The sequence below is a fragment of the Cydia pomonella genome, chromosome 20, assembly GCF_033807575.1.
Source record: "Cydia pomonella isolate Wapato2018A chromosome 20, ilCydPomo1, whole genome shotgun sequence".
In the NCBI taxonomy this organism is placed as follows: domain Eukaryota; kingdom Metazoa; phylum Arthropoda; class Insecta; order Lepidoptera; family Tortricidae; genus Cydia; species Cydia pomonella.
Window position 1 is genome coordinate 1317644 of NC_084722.1, and position 26263 is coordinate 1343906.

At 37.5% G+C, this 26263-nt stretch overlaps 5 protein-coding genes across 5 annotated transcripts in view; 2 read left to right on the forward strand and 3 right to left on the reverse strand.

The window, feature by feature from the left end:
* The window catches only part of LOC133529082 (nucleoredoxin-like), a 78065-nt gene extending 58491 nt beyond the window's left edge, over positions 1-19574 (forward strand). Inside the window, exons 4-7 of the mRNA XM_061866702.1 lie at positions 17332-17536; positions 18025-18115; positions 18526-18729; positions 19072-19574. Coding sequence (XP_061722686.1) covers positions 17332-17536; positions 18025-18115; positions 18526-18729; positions 19072-19289 — 718 coding nt within the window. The 3' untranslated portion in view covers positions 19290-19574. The remainder of the gene's footprint in view (positions 1-17331; positions 17537-18024; positions 18116-18525; positions 18730-19071) is intronic.
* Positions 128-2765, reverse strand: LOC133528990 (venom serine carboxypeptidase-like). Its single transcript, XM_061866542.1, has one exon. It carries the CDS (start codon positions 2583-2585, stop codon positions 1170-1172), a length of 1416 nt encoding a protein of 471 aa, XP_061722526.1. The 5' UTR covers positions 2586-2765; the 3' UTR covers positions 128-1169.
* LOC133528989 (venom serine carboxypeptidase-like) lies at positions 2789-4684 on the reverse strand. Its single transcript, XM_061866541.1, has one exon. It carries the CDS (start codon positions 4417-4419, stop codon positions 2869-2871), a length of 1551 nt encoding a protein of 516 aa, XP_061722525.1. The 5' UTR covers positions 4420-4684; the 3' UTR covers positions 2789-2868.
* Positions 19575-21963: 2389 nt separating the features above from the next.
* LOC133528750 (ATP-dependent RNA helicase WM6) lies at positions 21964-23611 on the forward strand. The gene has a single exon (XM_061866203.1). It carries the CDS (start codon positions 22133-22135, stop codon positions 23408-23410), a length of 1278 nt encoding a protein of 425 aa, XP_061722187.1. The 5' UTR covers positions 21964-22132; the 3' UTR covers positions 23411-23611.
* An 851-nt stretch (positions 23612-24462) lies between these two features.
* On the reverse strand, positions 24463-26177 carry LOC133528749 (venom serine carboxypeptidase-like). Its single transcript, XM_061866202.1, has one exon. It carries the CDS (start codon positions 26052-26054, stop codon positions 24618-24620), a length of 1437 nt encoding a protein of 478 aa, XP_061722186.1. The 5' UTR covers positions 26055-26177; the 3' UTR covers positions 24463-24617.
* Between the last annotated feature and the right edge of the window lie 86 nt (positions 26178-26263).

Sequence of the window (26263 nt, forward strand, 5' to 3'; positions counted from 1 at the left end):
CTCAACTTCCCTCAAAAAATCCCAATAACCTAGAAGCGGTTACTTAAGTTAAACGTGACTACTAGCGCCATCTACTCCATGACGTTGGCAAATATTAGCTGGTTCGCAATACGTTCGCGACACAGGGTGAATCGGATCAGACTAAGAAATCTATTGATATTTAAAATATTTCTTGCGATTGGCATCGCAGACTAAGAGGCAAAGAGACATACAGTGCAATTTTAGTGTACTCATTATTATCAATGCAATATTAGAAATATCAACCGATTATTCAACGTGATCCGATTTGCCTTGTGATCCGATCCGCCTCGGTCTACCCTACTTAGATGGTTGTCAGGAGAAGTTTTTTTTTTAATAGCAGCTGAAATGGCTAAGCGGGATTGTTCGAAATGATGTGCACACGCTTTTGATTTCTTAACAATAAAGTTGATGAAATGAAAATTCTGTTTTGTTGTCGATTCGAAAAAAATGAATTGAATGATTTATTGATTTCATACCTTTCGTATTGTAGGTACACTCGCGGACTTTAATTGTTGAGCCATTTAGGGTTCACTTTACATTGGACATTTCATACCGTTAGTTTTGACAACCAAATTAGCTTGAACCTTAAATCGATCAGCAATTAAATGTTGTGACGGTAACACAAACCACACCAAACTAACTGCACCTCGGACGTTCGTTTATTCGATCGTGAATATCGTAATTCTATTATAGGATCTTTCGCTCTCGGAACACAAGATTATCAGAAAAAACAAACTTTGCTCTATTATTAAAAATATTTTTATTTTTTTTAACATGCTTTCACAATAAACCTACCATGCATTTTTTCACACCTGGCAACACTAAGCGCGATAGAGGCGCGACATCAAAGCGCGTGTAATGGAGCGTTTCCGCTCTAATCAAGGCTCTGCATAATGCAACTCTTTGGTCTTGTCTGTCGGTTTTATCCTGATGTAGACGGCTTTAATTCCATGTAGACTAGTCATGTCAGCTAGCATCATACCGCAGACTCATCTTATATTCTGATCTGAATGTCTATGGTTTGGTTATCAACTTGTCTATTAGTAGACTGAAGTCAAAATTATCAATTATTGTATTTGTATAATTTTTGTGCAGCAATCGCATATTGACACACTACAAAATAGTCCGGTAATTAATATCACAATTCACTATGCTTTTATGTCCCAATGATTTTTATTATGGGTGAATCGTTGGATCATGTCCATCGCCCACTTGGGCTTGTCCCATATTACCGCGTGCCCCGCGTTCCGCACCAGCACCTCCACCAACCTCCCCCCCTGCTTGGCGTACCCCGCTATCTCCCCGTCCACGTGCCAGATCGAACGCTTCGCCTTCCTGTATTCCTCAGAACCACTGAAGTTCAGCTTCTGCAAGTAGTTGAGGGTCAAAGGATAAGCGACTATAATGTCCAGCTGTCCATTGTACACCAAACAATGATAATGGTCTAACAGTTCAGATAACCACGGAGCAACTGACTTCATTACATCTGCTTGCAAAATCTCCCGCAGTAAGGAACCATTTTGGAATGTCAAATTTCCTACGTGGATTGCTTTTCGAAAAGCGTTTTGTTTCAATATAAACTGGAGTTCAACTGAAACATTCGATTCGATTTCTTTAAATCCAGTACATAAGTAATTATAGTACGAGTATTCAGAATATCCAGTGAAATTGTTAAATAATGAATTATTTTTGAGAATAAGAGCGGCATAAGTATTGAAGGCTTCGATCCACTGGCCGCTTCTAATATAATTCACGGTCTTAGCTTCGTATTCTTCAAACGTTTTACGCTGATTAAAATCAATAAGACCTATTTGATATAAGAACTCTCCGTAATTTAACTGGTTTTCAGGATCAGTCATACCATTACCGATAGCTAAACCTTTGAGGTTTATTTTGGTTTCTGCTGTGGGGTTCTTCTTGTGAATAGCGTAGCCTAGAGCCGGGACATACTTCCCGCCGTATGACTCTCCTGCGATGAAGAACTCATTCTGCTGCAGCTCTGGGAAAAGCTGGAAGAACTGAGTCAGGCTGGAGTACAGATGTTCAGCGATTTGTGTTTCATCTGTGCAATAACCATCCTTGTGTTTAGTGAAGCTGAAGCTAGCGCCCACTGGGTTATCTATATAGATCATATGGTGGTTGAGGACCCAGTGGTACTTTTTGGGTATAAACGTGTGGTTCTTCAGGTCAACGGGACCATTTCCCATAAACACGTTGGACATACCTGAACCGCCCGGTCCCCCTTCTAACCATAAGATAACGGGATCATTGTTTCTGTTAGTTGACATGCTAGGCAAGTACCAGAAGAAATGATTAGAATCGTAGGCTTTGTCGACGGTGAAGAAGCCGGCGTAGCTCTCGACGTGTAGGTGGTGAAGGAGTGGCACGCGCGCAAACTGCCGCGCCGAGGTGACGTCGCCGCGTTCGAGGTACGGAGAAAGGAATAGGGGTTCACCGGGGTCGCCGTCTCCATTCTCTGATTGAGGCTCTGAATCAATACTAGAGCAGAATGCATGTAATAATATAATTTTCAGGACAATGGTCACAAAAAGACACTGTGTCATTTTGACTGCTTGTTGCTGCAGTCTGACAGTGAATAAGGAACTAGAAAACTATTGAATGTGTTTAAATACATAACATATTTATTATCTACCTACGTGTTCTACACGTAACTTATTTTTATGATAGGTGTCATTCATAGATCAGTCGTAAAACTCGTAAATCATTGTATTGGGTTGATATTAATAGAAACTTAGAAGCACCTATGTTATTATGTTGTATGTATTTAATAAGAAATTACATTAAATGCTTTAAAAGAACAATAAAAGTTGTACAAAATGGCGTTGTCTAACAGTCCCAACATTTAGTATTATGGGTAAAACGCTGGATCATGTCCAAGGCCCATTCAGGCTGGTCCACTGGCACCGCATGCCCCGCGTTCCGGACCAGCACCTCCACCACCCTCCCCCCGTGCTTGGCGTATCCCGCTATCTCCCCGTCCACGCGCCAGATCGAACGCTTCGCCATCCTGTACTCCTCAGAACCACTGAAGTTAAGCTTCTGCAAGTAGTTGAGTGTCAGAGGATAAGCGACTATGACATCTAGTTGCCCGCTGTAGATCAAACAGTGGTAGTGATCCAAGAGCTCAGACAACCACGGGGCCACAGACTTCATTATATCTTGTTTTAAATAATTAAACACTACAGATCCGTTGTGAAATGTCAGATCTCCCACATGAATTCCCTTTCGAGTATCATTTTTTTTCAACGCGGAATCTATTTCAATAAAGCCAGGTAAAAAGTATACTTTAGGATCTATGAATTTGTAATAACTATCAAACCCAGTAAAATTGTTGAAATAGGAACCTGGAAATCTCTCAATTAGAATATTAAAAGTGTCAAATGCTTCTCTCCATTTGTTGTGTTTAATATAACTTAAAGTTTTACCTTCATATTCTTCAAATATTTTTCGTTCATTAAAATCTATGAGACCTACTTGATACAAATATTTTCCATACAGTAACTGGTTTTCAGGATCAGTAAAACCATTACCGATAGCTAAACCTTTGAGGTTTATTTTGGTTTTTGCTGTGGGATTTTTCTTGTGAATAGCGTAGCCCAGAGCCGGGACATACTTCCCACCGTATGACTCTCCCGCGATGAAGAACTCATTCTGCTGCAGCTCTGGGAAGAGCTGGAAGAACTGAGTCAGGCTGGAGTACAGATGTTCAGCGACTTGCGTCTGATTGGTGCAGTAACCTTCGGGATGCTTGGTGAAGCTAAATCCAGTACCAACCGGGCTGTCAATATATATCATATGATGACTCAGAGCCCAATGGTGCTCTCTGCGCTCGAACGTTTGATTTCTCACGAAAACTGGTCCATTTCCCAAGAATATATTAATCAGCCCTGAAGTCCCCGGTCCTCCCTCCAACCACACGACGACTGGGTCGTTTTTTCTGTTAGCGGACATGCTCGGAAAGTACCAGAACAAGTGATTGGAGCCATAGGTTTTGTCGACGGTGAAGAAGCCTGCGTAGCTCTCGACGTGAAGGTGATTGAAGAGCGACACACGTGCCAGCCGTCGCGCCCAGTCGACGTCGCCGCGCTCGAGGTACGGCGTCAAGAACAGCGGCTCACCGGGGCCGCTGTTGCCATCCTCTAAGTGAACCTCCTGGTTGCAATGAGTAAAGCTTTTATGAGACAGTGAGGCCTGTAGAAGAATGACAGCCAATAGTCGCTTCAATAGTCGATCCTCTGGATTGGCGTAGACTAAGCATTGCCACGATACTTGAAGTATGACAACTGCAAATAGACTCGACATTTCTAGGACTGTTGTTTGGTAAAGGCTGTTAAGTAATGAAGCTTCATGAAGGTAATTTATATACATATGCCACATTTTATTACATACATGGACGCATTTTCTTTTGTTTTTATGACGTTAATGTTACAGTATGAAATTGAAAAGCAAGCGTTGAATTATGTGTGTTTCTGGTTAGAGACAATAGACAGTTAGGTACATAAATAATATCCCTATTGTTTCCTTTTATTTATTGGTCACTTTATACAATGTTTGATTGCATGTTTTAAATCATATTATTAAAAGTTTTATGGTTACTTATTTAAAATGTACCGTTAATTTTACTTAAACCGCTGCTCGACATTTAAAAGGTAACTTTTAGCGTGCTAATCATTGAATCGATGTGATCATCTAAATTCAAGTATAATTTAAATATAAATGAAATATATAAAAAAATATCCTCAATGTCCAAATGGGGACCTCTGTTTGCTTGAAAAGCGAGTTATATTACAATTCTTAATTTTTTTGTTTTGAATTATCATATTTCTCAGGGGCGAAAACGCGACGGATTAAATTAAAATTAAAAAGAAAGAAGTTAAAATTTAGTAAGATAAAAATATACTTATTATGACGATGACTATATAAACAGGGGGCCTACCGCAAAAACCGAAATTAGCAAATTGAGGGGATGTTTCTCTTTTAGTCTCACTGAGACGTGATTAGAGTAACAAAGAAAAATGCCCGCAATTGACGAACTTCGATTTTCGCTGTTACAACTCAGAAGAGGATTTCTTCTTCTTTCATGTTGGTGGCACGATATGACGATTACATAAATACTGTAATAGAAGGAAGACATTTGTAATTTATGGACATAATGTTGTTATAGGAGATTAAAACTAAACAAATGAGCAGGATTAAGTCGGCGGTACTCAACCGACTAGAGATGGGCTCATCAATATGTGTGAATGAATACTCCGATTACTCCGATTATATAATGTAATATATCCGATAAAATATATATTCTTTTCTATTAAATTTTAAAAGAGAATCTTTTGTTTTTACAATTTCATCCTATTTTATGTAATTTCCTTCATCTCCTGGTACATGCTACTCTACGTCTAACGTCTAGCCAATTCTTTATTTGATCCATGTGACTTCTCTTAGGGACTGCCTTTCCGCGATGGTTTTCAATCCTACACGCTATTATTTTTCTCATGAAATCATCGTTTCGTGTTTTGTTCCCTATAATTTGACCAATATAATTTTCAGTAAAATAAATAAGTACAATTTTTCAAATCTGTATGATTTAGTATGATGTAGATTTATTTAGATGTAGTCTACTAATTGAGATGTAGACTACAAAAAAATGAGAGCAAGATAATATTGGAGCGCATTTAATATCATTATGGTTAAAAGTAAAATATCTTCTTTTATTGCTAGAATGGATGTCAACGTTACAAATCATTCAATCAAAGAACAGTTACAAAAACTTATCCTTTCAAGGAGTTCCAATTTCCACCCCACATCCCATCATCATCAGGCTTTGTAAACTAATCAAATGTATAATTGTAAACGAACATTTGAGCAATTGTGAATAGTTAAATATAATAAATAAAATATAATAGATTACCGATTTCATATTTTGTTTTTAAAGTGATATTGACATTGTAACACTTTTTACTACTAAGTTATATTTTATTGTTAAGAAGTTGTTTATTAACTTCAAATTATAGTTTTAGGAATACGTACTACGCAAAAAAAGCTACAAAAATATGTCATTTAATTAAGTTTAATATCCCTATACCAATCCGGATCCAGTCCGGCCGGATCCGGCCGGATTATGGCCAAAATCCGGGCAGATTCGACCATTTCGGCCGGATTGAAAATCAATCCGGTTTGCAATCCTTAAGCACAAACCATGAATTAATTTTTAACAGTGAACCAAAAATGCCTGAATGAATGATGAATAAGATGACAAATCAATCGAAAATAAACAATAGTGATATCTACAACTACATATCTTACTATTGTTTCTGATTAGAAATACACACAGTATAACAACGCTTACTTAAACTTGTATTCATGCTGTAACATTAATCTTCTTCAACCTAGCGTTTCCCCGGCCCAGCGCCAGGGTCCGCTTTCCTACTTAATCTTCTCCACTTTGCCCGGTCTTCGGCATCCTCAGATGTGAGATTGTTCTCTTCCATGTCCGCTCTCACGACCTCCAGCCAGCGCTTCTTAGGCCTACCGCGGCCGCGTGATCTAGGGCCTTAGACAGTGAGGTTGAGGCATCTATTTCCGACGTAGTCTGCTGGTCTGCGGCTTATATGTCCATACCATCGGAGGCGACTTTCCTGCAGGTTATCCGCTACGTCACGAATTCCGAGGCTGCCACGGATGTGTTCGTTATGTATGTCATAATAAATGTAACACAAATGTGATAAAAAAAAATGAAAATGCGCCCAAGTGCGTAATAAAATGTACTATGTTTATATTATACAAATGATTACCTTCCTAACTATGAAGCGAAGTGTTGGCATAGAAAATTAAGGGTGGGTGGGTAATACCTTACATTTAAAAGCATCGTGTTTGTCAGCGTATTTCTAATTATATGACATTACAAGAGGTCTTCACTTACTATACTTAGGCACTTGAACATTATGATTTATTATACTCGTGTAAGTACTACTAGGATTTGAAATATTTTAAACAGGTATTTAAAATACCCCTTAACACGTGTAAGTAACTTACTAAAACTTTTACGGCGTAATAACAAGGCTTATGGTACACATACAATACAATACAAATACTCTTTATTGCACACCTCAATACAGAAACAGTACAAATAATACAACACATAAAGAAGAGGTAAAAAACAGGCGGTCTTATCGCTAAAAAGCGATCTCTAACACATGTAAGATATTAAAACTTTAAGGACAAGATAAGCTGCATTAAATTAATTAATATACACTATTTTGTTTCTACCACGTGCCGTTAATAAGTGGCAAAGGCGTTGCGGCCAAACAGCCGCACCAATTTATGCTCGACATAAAGCGTAATAAAAACACACGGCTTTTATTATACTACGGGCCCTGATAAAACTCCCCTGGCTTACCCCTATTTACCCGGAAAGGATTCCATTACTTAAACTGAATTAGATTGTTACCTACTTACTACGCAGCTAGTGTCGGCAGTTTGCTACCATTGGTAAATTTATTTGTTTAGGGGGGCAACACTGGTTTTGTTTTTTTTTTTTGCGATTCGAAACCATGGAATTATTTAGTCGCTATTCTGCTCAGTTTGTGATAGTGATAGCTATGAAGAATAAAAGTCAGTCCACCTGGGACAATCAAATTGTCAATTTGATCATAAATTCATAGCGTCCACACTTACAAATTATTCAAATTCATATTGGAAGCCGCGAGGCATGGATTTAATTTTTGCCTCCACAACAACACACAATTACCTACATCAGATTATGAGAAAAATTGTACCGGCTGGATCCCACTAATCACCGTTAATACCTATAGGTAGGTACGCCTAGGGAATGCTAACCGGTTAACCGGTAATTTGACCAATATTACAGTCGGTAAAATACCGGTAATTTCCAGCCGTAACCGGGAATTTACCGAACGTTGTATAGGCAAATAAAAATGTAACAACCTGTTGAATTAGCCCATCTATGTCTTCGTACTTACAAAAAAAAAACAATTACTACGGTTTACGATTACGAAGAGACACTTAAAATACTTACTTTTCTGCATCTTATGATCTCGTCGGAGTGAAACTAGGAAGCAATGTTTTGTGACAAATGAGTGGTCGCTAATCCCTCGCCCTTTCCCTTCCTACCACCCCTACCCGACCCGCCTTACTATGTTCAGTGTCCTTTGTTTTAGTCTGTAGTGTCCGACAAGTGTGGAATGCGAAAGAACATTTTCTACCGCTGGTTACTTGTGTTCAAGATATCGTTCATGAATGTCTAAGCAACGTTCTAATTAACAGAATGATCTGATGATGACATGTTCCTGATTCCAACTCCTATCTTAAGAGCCCGGTAACGATTTTAGAGCAAAAATTTTAAATTGATAGATTTAGTCGTTTGAATTGTACACCTTTTGTTACGTAATATCTAAATAAAAAGTATTGGTTTCTATTAGCACGTTTTTTCATCTTGCCTTTTAATAATGAGGTCGCAAGCGTGCATCCCCGGTAATAGGTGACGAGAAGGGATAGTTTTTAAAAATTCATATAAATTATGGTAGTAAATTATACAAAATGATGTATAAGAACAGTTTCAGCAAATGTTGTAGATTGTTTAAGTATCAAAATTACGTTGAAATTAAGTCAATTTTCAGAGAAATTGTCACTTGTTTTGAAGTAATTTCTGGAGAAAATTGATTTCGTCTAACTTTCATTTACACTACTTCAAATTTATAGTAACAAAAATGTAGTTTATTAAAGTTGAAGTACAGGATATGTGTAATACAAAATTACTATTTTTAGCAGTCCAAACTTAACGAAATTTACAAATAAGATTGACAAAATCACTGCTTTTCGCACGTTTACCTAAACGTCCATCAGAAAAAAAATCATTACTAATTAAGTGAGTCTTTTTTAAATATATATATATATATATATATATATATATATATATATATATATATATATATATATATAGACGTGCTAAAAGAAACCAGTACTTGTTATTTTTAATAGTTAACAAAAGGTGTACAATTTCATGCGCTTAATCTATCAATTTGACATTTTTGCGACTAAAATCGATAACGGCCTCTTAAAGTGCAATTTTAAAGTAACTAGTGTTAAAATGATATGAAACTAATCTTGCTGTTAATTTTTTTTTTCTTATATTTACTAGATTTTAATGAATGTTGATTACGGTTTTAGTTACTTTAATAACAATATTATATTGATAGATGTGTAAATGCAAACTTGTATGACATTTAAATGACGACTGTCACTCTTTAGTTATAATTTTTGTTACCCTTTGATTACTGCGATTTTTAAAGAATTAAAAAAGTTTGATGTTACTTATTTAATGTACAAGTTCATTTCGCTTTGAAATGATACATGTTTGATTTTTTATTTAATATGATTAGTAAATATATCTTGTTTAATGTTTATAGTTTATTTTCATTATTTTGTTTTGTCGATGTTTCTATAACGTGCTGTTGATTACTTTTAAAGGTTACTGACGAAAATAAGGACACAATCAATAATAATGCAAAATCAATGTTTTTTATTTCATAAACGTATAACCGGTAATTTACCGGTTAACCGGTTAGTAGGACCTCGCGTCGGTAAATTACCGGTAATGAAAAACGCCCGGTTATTGCATTCCCTAGGTACGCCAGCTGAAAGCCATGCTCAAAAACTTTACCTGCCATTTCACGTTACTTCTTCTTCAGGTGCTATATCTTCTACGGTTGTCGGCTACCACAGTGTGTGGTCCGGAAATCTTATTTATTCGCAGTCTTTCTGCCTAGCGTGGCAGCGATCATTCCTGCCAACTCCTAAGGTTATCCATCCATGTAGTTTTTCTTTTCCGTTATTATCCCATTAGATTATATATGTCATGTCTGAATACATTTCCAAAGTAAGCGTTTTAAAAGAAAAACTCTTCTCATTATTATGAGTGCTAATTCTTGTTTGGTCTAATGGAAAACTGAAGCATGGTCGGTTTTTCATTCTTTAATTTAGCTTATAACGCAGAAAAGCCGCGCGGGGTAAATGGTGCGTGCGAGAGTTATGGCGGGAATATTATCGTCCCCGCCATTGCCGCCATTTTCGGGTAAATCTCGACACGTTGGATTATACCGGCTATAATTCACTTTTGCCGACTTGGGCAGTTATTACAATACATCTACCTTTACTTTATATCTACCTCTGCTTAACTTTATTTTTGCCTCATGACACACAAACTGATTATTTTCGATTTTCGCAGTAGACCCTCAGAACAAGGTATTCCATGACCATTTGAATTGAACCATTTGAATCTTCATACTTTCATTATTTTGCTATAAATTTTGAGCAAAGGACCATACACTACCTTACAATCAAATTTATCATTTGCATTCCTTATCTAGCAAGCGTAGGTTGTACATTTACATACATAATTAATATCATGTCTATTTCCCGAAGGAGAAAGCAGTAATCACGGATTTCCACTTACTAACACTTTGCTACTCACTTTCACAACATTCTTTATGTACCGTGTACCAGGGTGGGACTAACAAAATGCATTTCTGGTTTTAAATTTTCAAGGATCACAGACTGATGATACGCTGATCAACCACCATTACTGTATAGTGTTGTAATTTACGATTCATACGAAATAACGGTACTTTATCTAAATTCCTTTTCGCGAAAAAATTAACTAAATAAATCTTAACAAATCACTTTGATTTTGATGTCGATCGCTTCACCAAAATATATTGTAAGTTTCGCTTATTTAAAAAAAAATTTTTGGTTTCAATTTCAATTTATTGAGAGTCCAACTTCGATCATTATTGCTAATAGTACAAATTTTATATCTTAAAATATATGGTTTAGTTTTTGTTTTCTTAATTTTGACCGACCGCTCTGGCCTAGTGGGTAGTGACCCTGCCTATGAAGCCGATGGTCCTGGTTTCAAATCCTGGTAAGGGCATTTATTCGTGTGATTAGCATGGATATTTATTCCTGAGTCATGAGTGTTTTCTATGTATTTAAGTATTTATAAGTATTTATATATTATATATATCGTTGTCTAAGTACCCTCAACACAAGCCTTATTGAGCTTACTATGGGACTTAGTCAATTTGTGTAACCATGTCCTATAATATTTATTTATTATTTATTTATTTTATATAAACCTAGTTTTTCATTGTGTCAATAACATATAAAAATCATGAGAATGGAAAATATTTGAAATGTAAAAACGTTTTCTCTTTTTGTGACTTTTTTTGGCATTTTTTTCTTGTAAATTGTAATGGTTAGAAAAGCGAGTCTCTTTCGAGCAACTTGTATAATTACAAGCTTCTATTAACTTGCTATGTATGTTCAGGTCAAATCTAGTAAGCTAAATTAGACCCGCTACTTCACAAAATTCTATTAGGTACAGTCAGCATCAAAAGTAGCGGATCAAACAAGGTTTCAAAAGTACTACCACCATTCTGAAACAGCTTAACAAAATGTGGTGGTTCTATATGTAGAACAATTAAGACGGTAAAAGATATACTTTTGAATGTAAATTTTAGAGATTCATCTATATTTTGGAAAGTTATCCGGAATATCAGATAATTTTGGCGCGTTGTTTCATCCGCTACTATTGATGCTGACTGTACATACAAGCCTTAATTAGTTAACCTGTGCTTTATCCCTTTATTACAAATACATTAAGTCAAAATATCAGATAAAAACAAACGATTTATAGCTAATTAAGGCTTGTACCGCGTTTATAAATAACGCCATAATTGTTCACTCCTACCCGAATAAACGCCTTTTTGTCTCGATCCTGCGCAATCTCCCGCACTTGCTGGGCTTCCACTTCTTCCGCTCTTTCCTACTTTCTTTCTTTCTTTTTCGGCGTCCACCCTACCGAGCGTCCCAGCGACCGATCGACCCTTTAGCGCCGCGATGCTCATCCATTCTTAATACGTGGCCACGCCAGCGGAGGTGGTGGGTTTTTGTCTCGCCGATAATATTGGGCGCAGCCACAAGATCCTCAGTCTAGGTGTTTTTTCGGACTCTAAAACTGCCATCTGGTCTTCTCACAGGGCCCAGGATCTTTCTGAGGCTTCTCCTTTCTGCCACCAGGAGCTTATTTTCTTCTTTAAGTGTCAGTGTCCAAGTCTCACATCCGTTACGTAAATGAGTCTCACATCCATACATAATTGTTTAACCTTTTGAACGCCAAGAACACCTCGTCGTAAGTTGTCGCGTGCCCGCAGCGCCAAGGACAACTAATAGGTGTTATGGCAGACGCTGTCAAAGTAACCTTCACACTTTCAAGGTGAAAGTTTTCATTAGCTCCCTTGCGCCGGCACGTGGCAGCTTGGCATTTGAGTGACGTTTGTGTTTATGACATAAAGCGTTCAAAATGTTAATTAACATTAATTATTATTTTATTAGAGACTGTAAGTATGTCGACGACGAAGTCTACAAAATACTTAATGCTTATGACAGTCTTTTTTATTTTGTAGAGCAAAAGCGCGTCATTATTAATAAGTTATTTTTAATTTTCGAGCGCGTCCTTGTACCTATTGCAATATTTATCTGTTATTTACATCTTTGCTCTAAATCAAACAGCAGAAAGCTGACAAACCGGACATATCTGCCGATGGTATCTGGCGCCGATCGGATGTCGTTTGTCCCAAGTTCTTCTGCCTCCTCATTTATAATTCCTCATACCTAAAGATACGTTTTAGGAGGTAGAACTTACCGAACGCGACAATGCAAACGCCGAATGGTATAACATACTGAAGCGGATTCAAGCGGAAGTGCGAATCGTACGACGGTTCGCGATTTCGGACGGAGATGCGGTGCAAGCCGCAGGGTATGTCACATCTAGCTCCGCAATACCTTAGGTACGTACTTTTCTGCAAGAACGTGGTGCTTCGTGCCCCGCAGCTCCGGACGGAGATACGGAGCAAACTAGTGCGGTGGTGCCTCGTCGCCGCAGTGATAACCACTATACTTAATTCAGTCGTCCGTGACTCCGTGTAACCGCGTTTAGTAGCATTCATTTACTGGTACAGCAAATTTTATTTGGAGATCAAACCTAGCTGGTTCGATTAGAGACAACAGTTAGTCAGTCGTACGAATAGGATGAGTCAAAGTATGAGTCAAAGATTGCGATTTAGTATATTTATAATAATTTATTATGTTATTTGGTCGTTATGGCTGTTGTATCTACATCGATGAAGCATAGTAAGTATAAGACATTGTTTTATTTTATTCCTTTACGATTCATTTCGACTGTGTCTTCGAGGTTCGAGGTATACTTTGCCTACAGATACAAACAGACGGACACACTAAAACGACGAAGAACGAAAGTGATTTACAACACAAGTTTGATACGTAAAATTTAACTCGTTTCGTGGTCGTCCTGTGTCCTCTTTCTAAACTGGTTATAAATCTAGCTTTAGTAAATGTTTAGTAACCTGTCTCTTTAAAAAAAAGAAATAATTGACACCCCATTCGCGAATATCTGATTTTCCTTTTCGAAAATAGTGGGTAAAAACTAATTTTAGATCTAAATTACGCTGTGCTGCAGAGCAGACCTTAAATCATCTGTTGTGGACTTTGTCTCAAGTTTTCATTTCAGACTTACAATGTATCCTCGCAATCTATATAAACAGAAGCCAGCTAATCTTCAAAATTAATATCAGACGATATCTGTAATACCCATCGTATATCTCCGGATTATGGCCGAAGTTTGCTCGTAAAAAAAAACGCCATCTTTGGACTTTATTGTGCATTACGTGACAGTTGGGTTTAGCTTAGTTTTAGTTTTAATTGGAATAGGCGAAAGTTAGTTTTGTCTGGTTTTAGTTTGTGTTCATATTTTTGGTATGGCAATGAGGCGATCGTAAACACTTGGTTCGCGTGAAACAATGTTTTGTGAACTAATACAGCTTACAAAGTTATGAATTATTAAACACGTTCAGTGGATGGCGGCGGTATAGTGATGGTTTGCCATTGTATATTGTATTACAAAATGTAGCTGCATGGTACTGCAGCTATTTCCATTCTATTCTAGGTATTATACTTGGCGGATTGAAACGGAAGTACCTATTGTTATTTGCAGGTCGTTCATGATTCACAGTAGGTTTTTCAATAAACGTATCTAAATTATATTTTTATTACACATAGCACTCCAGCATGCAATAGCTAATAGTTAGGTATTATTTGATTTAGTTAACAGATCAATAACTAATTTACTCGCGATTGACCGTGACCATAAGGCCACAGGAAGGTACTGTTAGCATTTGGAAATATTTTGTGTATTAAAATTAATTAATTAAGTAAAAATGTTTTTCTTAGAATGTAATCAATTATTAAGTTGGCAACATTGTTAATTATACATCATTGTACTTCCGTACTATTGTCATTGGTCATTGCTGGAACGACACTTTTAAATCTGCTATTCCGATTGGTTCGTGGGCCGCATGGCGCCATTGACAGTTCCGTTGGATTTCCGATGCCATGATTATTTTTTTAGTCACTCGAGCTGTGATCATTGACTTGGATAAAGTTGTGTGTTATTGAAGATTATTTTTGGATTGATTGAAGGATTGCTGTTGGTATTAAAACCAGTGATAGTTCTGTGAGAGTATCATTTATTCTACCTATTTGATACTGGAAAGCCATAGGAAAAATTAACAGTACCTACAATTTCCTTCCTAAGCCTCCTTTCTTTCCTTTCCTCCTCCTATCCTATTCCTTTTTTTTCCTTTTTATGTTTCTCTGTTTTGTCTAATTTTCTATTTTAGGTTTGTGCTTACGAATAAATTATTTCTATTCTATTCTAATTTAGCTACCTACAAGTTGATAATGTCGAATCGCTTTTGATAATCGGTCGCCACCGCCACAGTATTAAATAGGAACCAAGATTGAGAAGGCTGAAAATGACGTTTTTCGTGCAATTTTAAATCTCCTATCATTAAGGAATGATACAAAATTAAAATTCCACTGAACTGTTAATATTTGCAAACAGAATAGGCAGGTATCCACATTCACGTAACCTTCGGCTGTCTATAATAGGTATCAGGTACGAACACGGGATATCGATACATCCCTTATTAAAGCATAACATGCGACCCCAGCGGGACAACCCTTCACACGAAAAGGGACGCAAATCCATTTTAAACACGCTGTAATTCTAAACTTTATGAAGCTGTAGTAAGGATTAAATTTGAATGTTTTTGGTGAGGGTTTACGAAGCGGTTAGATATTGAAATGTTAATCAAGGTACATGTTTAATCTTTGTGTTCAGGTGGAACAGAGATTAGGATAAGAGATGGGACTGTTTTAGAAAGTGATTTGTAATTCAATTTTTTTTAGATATTCAAACATTGATTTGATGTACCTAATAGTACGAATTTAATTTCCGTCCGCTATTTTATTCGTGTAGAAGTTATAAACCACGAATTTAAAACTTTTCTACTCTATTTTTACCCCCTTAGATAATGAATTTAAAAAATCCTTTCTTATTGAATTATTTGTATAACACCTGTAGAGTTAGACCAAGCTAAGTTGGCAGCGATTTGACAGCCCTGACTGTGAATGTGTTAAGTAAACGTCATAATGTGATAGAAGTTTGCCGTTTAAAACAACCCTTGCACAGTCTCGTCTCGGCTATCAAAATCACTGCCAACTTAGCTTAGTCTAACGTCTAACTCTAGATATAGTATTTTTCAAACTCGATGGGTTGGGTGACAGGTGTCATCTCCATATAACTTATAACCTAAAGAAACGCCAAATCTCGCAAAGTTGATGTGACAACTGTCCGCGTACCCATCAAGTTTGAAAAATACTATAGTTATCGTTGAAATCTCAATCCAACCGTAAAAGTTTTGGCTGTAGGGTCAGCATCAATAGTAGCGGATGAAACAACGCGCCAAAAGTATCTGATATTCCGGATAACTTTTTCAAATATTGAAAAATCTCTAAAATTTACGTTCAAAAGTATATCTTTTAACGTCTTAATTGTTCTACATAGAGAACCACCACATTTTGTTAAGCTGTTACAGAATGGTAGATACTTTTGAAACCTTGTTTGATCCGCTACTTTTGATGCTGATTGTACGTTCTATCATTATCATAAAAGCATCTAGGTTTAAAAGTGTGTACACCACACTGTTATATATATGATCTTTAAATTAGTCACCTACAATTCAAATTCAAATTCAAAATGTTTATTGCATATCACATTACACATTATTAGGTGGAGCTTATAAGTAGGTGACCTGCTAGGGCACAGCAATATACTTAAAACTAACATGCATATATTAACATTATTAATCAAATTTATCATTAAAAACCGGCCAAGAGCATGTCGGGCCACGCTCAGTGTAGGGTTCCGTAGTTACTCTTCCGTCACAATAAGCTAAACTGGAGCTTAAAGTATAGTAAATTGTTAACCAAGGGATGAAACGGTACCTTTCACCCGAGTTAGACAAATAGGCAAATTTGCATAATCAGTACCTAATTAAAGTAAGTCTTTTTACTATGAACGGAAAACTTTTTGCGATAACTCAAAAACAGCTTAACTGATCATGTCCGCTATAGTTTTCGTTTAATTTCTTTCTTAAGCTCTACTTCCACGATTTTTTTCATATTTTTTGGACCTATGGTTCAAAAGTTAGAGGGGGGGGGACACATTTATTTTTTCTTTCGGAGCGATTATCTCCGAATATATTCACTTTCTCAAAAAATGTTTCTTGAAAACCCCTATTAGTTTTGAAAGACCTTTCCAACTTAAAGAGTAACTTTAAAATTGATTATGTATATGTGCCTTTGAAAAATAAATGAAAAAAAAAAAAAAAAAAACGATACCCCACACTCTAGGGTTGAAGCGAAAAAAAAATTTCACCCCCACTTTATGTGTAGGGGAGGTACCCTAAAAAAAAAAAAATTTTTAGATTTTATTGTACGACTTTATCGGCTTTATTTATTTATATATCCATGCCAAATTTCAGCTTTCTAGCACTAACGACCACGGAGCAAAGCCTCGGACAGATAGACAGACAGACAGACAGACAGACAGACGGACATGGCGAAACTATAAGGGTTCCTAGTTGACTACGGAACCCTAAAAACTATAAGGGTTCCTAGTTGACTACGGAACCCTAAAAAACCAATAAAATAATCATCAATAATACCTTGCACAGCCTCCTACCTTAACAGTTTCTCTCTTGCATCCAGGAGCCCGAGGTCCGCCTCAATTTAAATCCCAAGAATAAAGTTTTTTTTGTTACATATTGAAATTATCAAAATTTGTTCTAGGAGTGAACAATCCTTTACCCGCACAGTCCAGTCCGTATCCTCAGTGGGTGCTCTTGCGGTGCCATGGGACGCCGCTGAAGCCCGGGCGGCTCTCCCGGCGGCCCTTGGAGTTGCTGGGATCCCTGCCCTGGTCATCACGGACTTAGCAGGGAAGGTGCTGACTGCAAACGGGAGACAGCATCTTGCTGGAGATCCTTTAGGATTGGTAAGGTTTCTTTTTCGTAATTGTGAGTGCCCTGGTCATCACGGATGAACGTAGGCAGCATATAACTGCAGGTAACTACTTTGGGATTGGAAAGCACTAAAAGCAGATTTAATTATTTCGGAAAGGTATCCACAAAGGCCTTTGTTAGCCATATAAGTTATATAAGCCAACAAACACACATGAAACGCATCAAACACTTGTATAAATCATCATCATCATAATCATCATTTATTGTCTAATATTAATAGGTATTACATGTCAATTATTAACAAAAATAATGAATAGAATTGAATATAATCGTCATACACTGCTTTTAATCTAAAAAATATTCTGTTAATTCTTAAGAAGTTACCCCATAGTATTACACCATAGTTCAAAATAGAGTCAACGTTACCGTGATAAACATTTCAGATCAGTTTTCTGGATTATAATTTGTACGAGTCTCGAGATACATTGGAACATGCCTGTATGAGATTGTTTGTTTTCAGAACTTCCCATGGGCGCAGCGGCCGGTGTCGGTCCTCACCGAGCAGGCGCTGCTGAAGATGGCCAGACATCCCGCCGTCGTCTTATTTATAGGTGCGATTTGACATAAAATTCCGTAAACCAACTCTTACTTTTTACTAGTACAAACGGTTATAGCTAGACACTAGACAGATACAATTTGAGGGCCGCGAAACAAGAAAATCCAAATTTCGGTCTGCATCTCACTCTTGCTTATTCGAGCGATAGAAAGGCACCAAATTTAGATTTTCGCGTTTCGCTGTACCTACCTTGAGTTAAGTTTCGTGTTGCTGAGAATGCTGAGAACTGGAACTAAAGGCACGATAATATCACAGCAGTTGTTTGCTAACCATCTGGACTCCAAATATTTAAATTTTCAACATTGAACGTACCTCTACCTCTCATTCCACTATAAAATTTCGAAGTCGCAAGTGCCATTTAAAATTTCAGGTTCTTAAAATTAAATAATTTACCTACATTTACAGACGACGAAGACTCCGAGATAGAATTCGCCGAGTCCGTCCTCACGCCCTCAGCAGAGTCCTACTACGAGGAGTGCAGCATCCAGTTCCCAGGATTCTGCCCGTATCAGACCTCCTCTGATGATGAGACCATGGACTTCGACTATCCCACGTCACGTGCCCACAAAATTAAAAAGAAACCGTTTAAACACGTCATGTTCTATATAGGTAAGTATCAGGGCTCTGTTCGTACTTCGTATCAGACCTCTGGTGACAAACCATTATACGCTTGTACTACCCTACGTCGCCAGGTAGTAGGTAGTGGGCGTAGGCAGGTGCATTGATGTCAAAAATATAAGAATTTCTATCATGATCGTCAAAATAAAATAAAAATGAAAATAATAACAATACTAATGAAATAAAATTATAGCTCCAATAAGGATTGTCAATACAATGTCAAAACTTACGAAAATACGAGAACAATAAAAAATAAAAACGATAAATTAATAAAATGACATGTAACTTCCAGAAAAAAAAAGTCAAAGTTTAAGTCCTTATCAATTTCCCCAGGCATAGACGGCACCGAAGCCGCCGACATGCTCCGCGAGCACGTGGGGCTGGACGACGCCGTGCCGCTGCTCACCGCCGTGGACTTCCCCAAGCGCCGCGCCGCCGCCATGCGCGTGGGCGCCGCCATCACCGCCGACTCCACGCAGCACTTCCTCGACGCCTACCTCAGCGGCCAGGCGGCGTGCGTGCCGCTGCAACCACAGACCGATAAATGTTAATTCAATTGGACAAGATGAAGAAAAAACTAACGAAACTATATAGGAATGTTAAAAGTACATGACCCAAAAATTCGTTGACAAAATGTATTACTTACTGCGAAATAGGTGGTCTTGATAATTTTAACAAAGGCTTAAGTAGACGTTAAGATTTATGTAGTACAATGCAGAGCGACATCGTCACTCGGTGACAAAGCTCTTCCAATAAAGAAAAAAAAATCTGTAAAAGACATGTAAGTAAGAAAAATATTCCGTAAAATTCTTTGTCAACGTATTTTTGGGGCAGCCTGTACGAGTGTACGTATTCATTAAATCTATAAATTGCAAAGACGACTACAGAAATGGGATACCCAAACCCCATGTTACCCGAGGATTAATCTTATGTAAAATATCCCTAGTCGAAGTCAGTTGGTTGGCATCGTTTAGGTCACCACAGGTCTTATAAATATATCATAAAAACCTAAAATACTTTTAAAATGCACAAAATACTAGAATCAGGGATCGGAACCGGTTTTTTGAATAAACTTCGAAATAACCATATATTTCGGTTTATTTTATACTCTAAATGTAGGACTCAGTTGTGTTTTCAGATAACGACTTCGTATTATTAGATTGCCTAATTAGAAATGAAGTAATTAACAAAGAACAAAAAAATACCGTTTTCGTTCCCATACAAAAAATACCGGTTTCCGATCCCTGACTAGAATGACGCTGTGAAACTTCATAACACTTTCGGTGCCGGGCGCCCCGTTTCCAGTTCAAAATGACCACTCATACGTGAATGTGTTAAATAAACATGTAAGCGGAAAGACACACCGAAGTGGCAAACAGTTTACATCGAACAATTTCACGCATTTTACAAATTCTTGGTCATCCTCAAAAGTAACTAAAGCGAAGATGAGAGAGCATAGAAATATAACACAATTAAACAACTGATTACTGGCAAACCTAATCAAATAATCCCTTTACACCCGGACAATCAGCCGGCGATGCATTCAGGCGCAAAAATAGGTTCCCAAATCACCCTCAAAGGGGGCTTTAACGTACAATATTTTATCCTACAGTGGCAAAAAATGGAACTAACGAATTCCCATACTAAACTCTAGCATTTTTGCGATGACAGCGCCACTGTAGCATGTTTTAGTAAGTTTGTTCGACTATGAAAGATCTTCTCATTGTAGTTAAGCCCTAAGGGTTACAATTCCACTTTATCACATTCAGTTACAGTAATTTAGGATTCAATGCAGCCGTTGGCTGGATTCAATTATGCAAAAGAAATGTAAGTTAAATGTTACATTCAAATTTCAAATTAAGTCAAGATTTACTTAAGAATTTTATAATAAAAAGATTGTTATGTCTAAGGAACAATCTTGGCTGTAATAAATGAATCAATAGTTATTATACGCTAGAAATGTTTTAATTAGAATTTCAGTATTATGAATGTAGAAAATAGCAGTGTTTTAAATAGTTTTCTAAAAATTCAGAATGAAAAACAGTTTGGTGTAGGCATGTAGAATGCGATAGTTTTCATTAATGTTGTAGTTTAGTTTAATAAGTTTTGTATTTTTGTAAAACTGTGATCATTTGTTTTTATGAAAATAAAATAATTACGCTCCTGAAAGTCATCCTTTATTTACCCCACAATGGGGGTAATATTTTAACTGCTGCCACCCTAAAGATGACATTTCCCCGCTAAAGTTGCCACAATAAAATAAATAAAGATGTTACTAATATTGACCGAAACGTCAGTCTAAATATAGTCTGGCAGACCCAATTTGTCAGTAGATAAGAACAAAAAACTATACTCATCCCTTTCTTTTGGGTGCTAGTACCAGTGTAGGCCAAACGTTAATTAGAATTAAACATTACAAATTGAACCGTAAACCGCAACAGACCGTAAGACAAAGACAGTATGATTCTCACAATCTATGTTTGAAATGAGACCGCCGCAGGCCAAACTTATGAGCCTATTACATCCGCACTCGCAATTGTTCGATGTCAGGGCGGCTACCGGGAAAATCGAAATTCGTCAATTGCGGACATTTTTCTCTATCACTCTAATTACGTGTTAGTGAGAGTAAAAGAGAAAGATCCCCGCAATTTGCGAATTTCTGTTTTCGCGGTAGGCCCCCAGGCCCAACGTCGGGCCCGAGCCTAAGTATTTTTCCGTTTCAACTAATATCAGCACATCTTTTACAATATTTGACTTTTAAAAATACTTTGTCTCTAATTGTCAAAAATGTTCAATGTTTCATATTTTTGCATAGGTATGTGATATCTTAGGTATATGAGATTTGTGATATGAACCATTCTTTTACATTTTAAATATTGTTAACGATGTGCTGATATTCCGTGAAACGGAAAACGATTATCATATAAACCAAAATTCGCAAATGACAGAGAAAGCAGAGTGACAGAGAAAAATGCCCTCAATTGACGAACTTCGATTTTCGCGGTTATAGCCCAAGCCCCAGGTCTGACATCGGGACTGACTTCGGGTTCGATATCGGGAAGCATGGATGATATTCAAAATCCAACTTATTTTGCAGTATCATGAACGTCATTTTTTACTTTAAATAAATTAACAATTCATTGTTATTTTACAATATAATTCACAATTCGAACACCGTAAACATTATAATTAACACGTCTGTACTTGAATGGCAAGCTTTATTAGAAGCAATATAGTAGAAATAACTAGTTTTATATGGCAACACTCTTCTCACGACGCCGCCGACGCCATTATTGAGAAATCACAAAATTGTGTTTTTGAAAATAAAATTCACGTGTATTTAGCGTGAAAAACATAAAAACACAGTTACCGTAGTATAACTAATTTGTAAATCATGGCTGACAATGACGATCTTTTGGACTACGAAGACGAGGAGCAGGCAGAGCAGCAAACCGCCGACGGAGCGACAGAAGCGGCGCCAAAGAAAGAGGTTAAGGGATCCTACGTATCTATCCACAGTTCCGGCTTCAGAGATTTCTTGTTAAAACCTGAAATATTGCGAGCGATAGTCGACTGTGGTTTCGAGCATCCGTCAGAGGTGCAGCATGAGTGTATTCCGCAGGCAGTCCTCGGTATGGATATCCTTTGCCAAGCCAAGTCCGGTATGGGTAAGACAGCTGTGTTTGTCTTAGCGACGCTTCAACAAATCGAGCCGTCGGAAAACCATGTATACGTGCTTGTTATGTGCCACACTCGCGAGCTAGCGTTCCAAATCAGCAAAGAGTACGAGCGTTTCTCAAAATATATGGCTGGCGTGCGAGTATCTGTGTTCTTCGGTGGTATGCCGATCCAGAAGGACGAGGAGGTGCTGAAGACCGCCTGCCCGCACATCGTCGTCGGAACGCCGGGCAGAATCCTGGCACTAGTCAACAGCAAGAAGCTTAACCTAAAGCATTTGAAACACTTCATCTTGGACGAATGTGACAAAATGTTGGAGTCGCTTGACATGAGAAGAGACGTCCAGGAGATCTTCAGAAATACACCCCATGGGAAGCAAGTGATGATGTTCTCTGCTACTTTGAGCAAGGAAATCAGGCCAGTGTGCAAGAAGTTCATGCAAGACCCTATGGAGGTGTATGTAGATGATGAAGCTAAGCTGACATTGCATGGTCTGCAGCAGCACTATGTTAAGCTAAAGGAGAATGAGAAGAACAAGAAACTGTTTGAGCTGCTGGATGTATTGGAATTTAATCAAGTAGTGATATTTGTGAAGTCTGTGCAGCGCTGCATAGCTCTGGCTCAATTGCTGACCGACCAAAACTTTCCTGCTATTGGAATCCATCGCAACATGACCCAAGACGAGCGTCTGTCCCGCTATCAACAATTCAAGGACTTCCAGAAAAGAATCCTTGTAGCTACAAATCTGTTTGGACGCGGTATGGATATTGAGCGAGTCAACATTGTCTTCAATTATGATATGCCTGAAGATTCCGATACTTACTTGCATCGTGTGGCGCGCGCTGGAAGATTTGGTACCAAAGGCCTAGCCATCACCATGGTATCTGACGAAGGTGACGCTAAGATCCTGAATGAAGTCCAAGACCGCTTTGATGTCAACATTACCGAGCTACCTGAAGAGATCGAGTTATCTACCTATATTGAGGGACGATAGATTATCTTTCCATTCCATAACAATTTTGTAATTACCTAATCATACTGTTTTCCTCACTACAGTGACTAGAATAAGTTGTTTGGTTTGTAAAAGTTACATCTACCTGAGAGTAGGCCCGCATGGTCAATACCTTTAAAAATTACTAATAGTAGAATAAAATTAAGTAAATAAAGTTAATTAAAGTGACATTTGATATTGTGACTTCAGACTATTATTCAACCAATACCCTACTTGAAATTTGTTGCATGTTGGGATACTTGGGATTATGCCTACATAAAATAAATTATCTTGCACAAGATTGCATAACAATTTCGATCCAATCTAAAATGCAACAAGTTTGCAGACACATTTAGAGTCTGTCAGGAAAGTGAAGTCATGGAATGTATTGGTACCCATCCATTCTGTGACTCTTTCCACACAGACTCTGTTTCAGTTGGTCCATTTTGTACCGAAACACTTGAACTAAAGATATTTACCAAAAAGCTCCAAAATTCTAGTATTTTATTCTATTTTTTATTAGGTATAAGATATTAATAGTTGTTTTTTAACTCCCCATCTGTACACAAACCTCAAGGTTTTGCCTATGATGAGTCTTCTATTAAATTGTAGACTGTAACTTGTTTGTTTATTCAAATGTCTCATGAAATCATAAAGATGCCATAATGGTCAATCTTATTCAGTCATTGGTAGAGATCAGAGAACTTATTACTCTCATTTATAATCAAGGCTCTTACTGACAGTAATAATTTTTCTATTATCTTTTGCTAAGGTGTACAAAGTTACACCATCACCATAGCAGTTAAAATATGTCAACAAAATTTATGACCAGTAACTATAGGATTACTCACCTACCTTCAAGTGTATTTACACTATGTAGGTACCATAAATAATAGTTATATTTATAGCCTGTTATTTTTTATGGTTCTAAAATACTTGTAGCATCATTAAGCAAGTTATTTTTAATGATAAATAAAACTTTATTACTAACATGTGTAGGTAATAATTTTTATTTGCCACCTGGGAATGTAAAACAATTAAATGAAACAAAGGTATTCAAACAGCTTTGGTATTTATTGCTATAAAAGTAGGTATTTAGTACAAAACGATAAATCAACATAAACTTAATATGAACATGAAGTATGACTCATGCATGAGTACTCATTTACATAGTAACAAAACACCTAAGCTTAAATTACAGTATAATTAATTAAAGACCTTTATACTCAGTTTTCTTATCATAAAAGGTCTTTTCATGAGTGAACCTAGTGATCAAATCTAAAGCCCACTTAGGTTGATCGCCAGGGACCATATGACCAGCATTCCTAACCATGATCTCAACAAGTTTCCCAGCTTGCTTGACATAGCCAGCGATTTCTCCATCTACCTGCCAGATGTAGCGTTTAGCTGTCTTGTATTCTTCCGCACCAGTAAAGTTCAGGTTTTGCAAGTAGTTGAGAGTCAAAGGATATGCTACTATGATATCTAGTTGTCCGTTATAAATGACACAGTAATAGTGGTCTAGTAGCTCAGAAATCCATGGAGCAACAGACTTCATAACATCTTGTTTTAAATGCTTTTCTACTTCCTTTCCATCATTGAACGTCATATCTCCAACATGGATTTCTTTGCGGACAGCACTTTTCTGGATCATGGGTCCGAAGTCTTCTCCAGTCTCTGAACTTGTATATTGTTTAGTGTGCAAGTAGTTGAAATAAAAGTTAAATCCAGTGACATTATAGAAGTAACTTTTCCCGTCAATTAAGTCTCCATTCAGGAGTGTATCAAAGGTATCAAATGCTTCATCCCATTGGTTGTTTTGAATGTAGCTTCTAGCCTTAGCTTCATAATCCTCGAAAACCTTCTGTGCATTCCAATCTATAAGGCCTATTTGGTACAAATATTTGCTGTAAATAAGTTGGTGCTCCGGGTCACTTAATCCATTACCAATGGAAATACCCTTTAGATTGATTTTGGTTTCAGCTGTAGGGTTCTTCTTGTGAATAGTATAGGCGAGCGCAGGTACATACTTCCCGCCATAAGACTCACCAGTTACAAAGAATTTATTCTGCTGTAGCTCCGGGAAAAGCTTGAAGAACTGAGTCAATGTAGAATATAGATGCTCACCAACTTGTGTCTCATCAGTGCAGTAGCCTTCCGGGTGTTTAGTAAAGCTGAATCCAGTGCCTACAGGGTTGTCAATATAAATGATGTGATGATTCAAAGCCCAATTGTATTTTCTGCGCTCAAATTTATTGTTTCTGACGCGGATAGGACCGTTTTCCGTGAACAAGCCGTAGAGAGATGTTGCGCCGGGCCCACCCTGAAGCCACACAATGACTGGTGCCAGCTCTTTGTTCGGCGACATGCTCGGGAAGTACCAGAAAAACTGATTCGAGTCATAAGTCTTGTTCACAGTGATGTAGCCGGCATAGCTCTTGATTCGCAGACTTTCTGTGAACGGCACGCGCGCCAACCGCTTGCCTTCAGTAATGTTCCCGCTCTCGATGTACGGCGTGAGAAACAGCGGCTTACCGGCGTCTCCGCCATCCATCTCGCCCAGTTTCAGCTCTGGATAACGATGGAAGAAGCATTGACAATAAGCTATTGCTTGAACTATTAAAATAACCCCCAGAAACCTTGCCATTCTGAATGTGTGTAAACTACTGACTGACTGTAACAAAGCGGCTAATTAATATTATTAAATACCGCTTGGATTGCCGCTATGATAACGCAAAACTTCATGTTGACATATGCCCGTTTAGAAACCGTAGGTTATCAGTGTAGTTGTGTAGTTATTTTTAAATTGGATTATATTTTGTAGTTCACTTCAGAGCGGAAATATAACAAAGCGCA

Excerpts from the sequence above, each read along its gene's own strand:
- LOC133528989 (XM_061866541.1), bottom strand. The coding sequence starts at position 4,419 with ATGTGGCATATGTATATAAATTACCTTCATGAAGCTTCATTACTTAAC.
- LOC133528990 (XM_061866542.1), bottom strand. The coding sequence starts at position 2,585 with ATGACACAGTGTCTTTTTGTGACCATTGTCCTGAAAATTATATTATTA.
- LOC133528749 (XM_061866202.1), bottom strand. The coding sequence starts at position 26,054 with ATGGCAAGGTTTCTGGGGGTTATTTTAATAGTTCAAGCAATAGCTTAT.
- LOC133528750 (XM_061866203.1), top strand. The coding sequence starts at position 22,133 with ATGGCTGACAATGACGATCTTTTGGACTACGAAGACGAGGAGCAGGCA.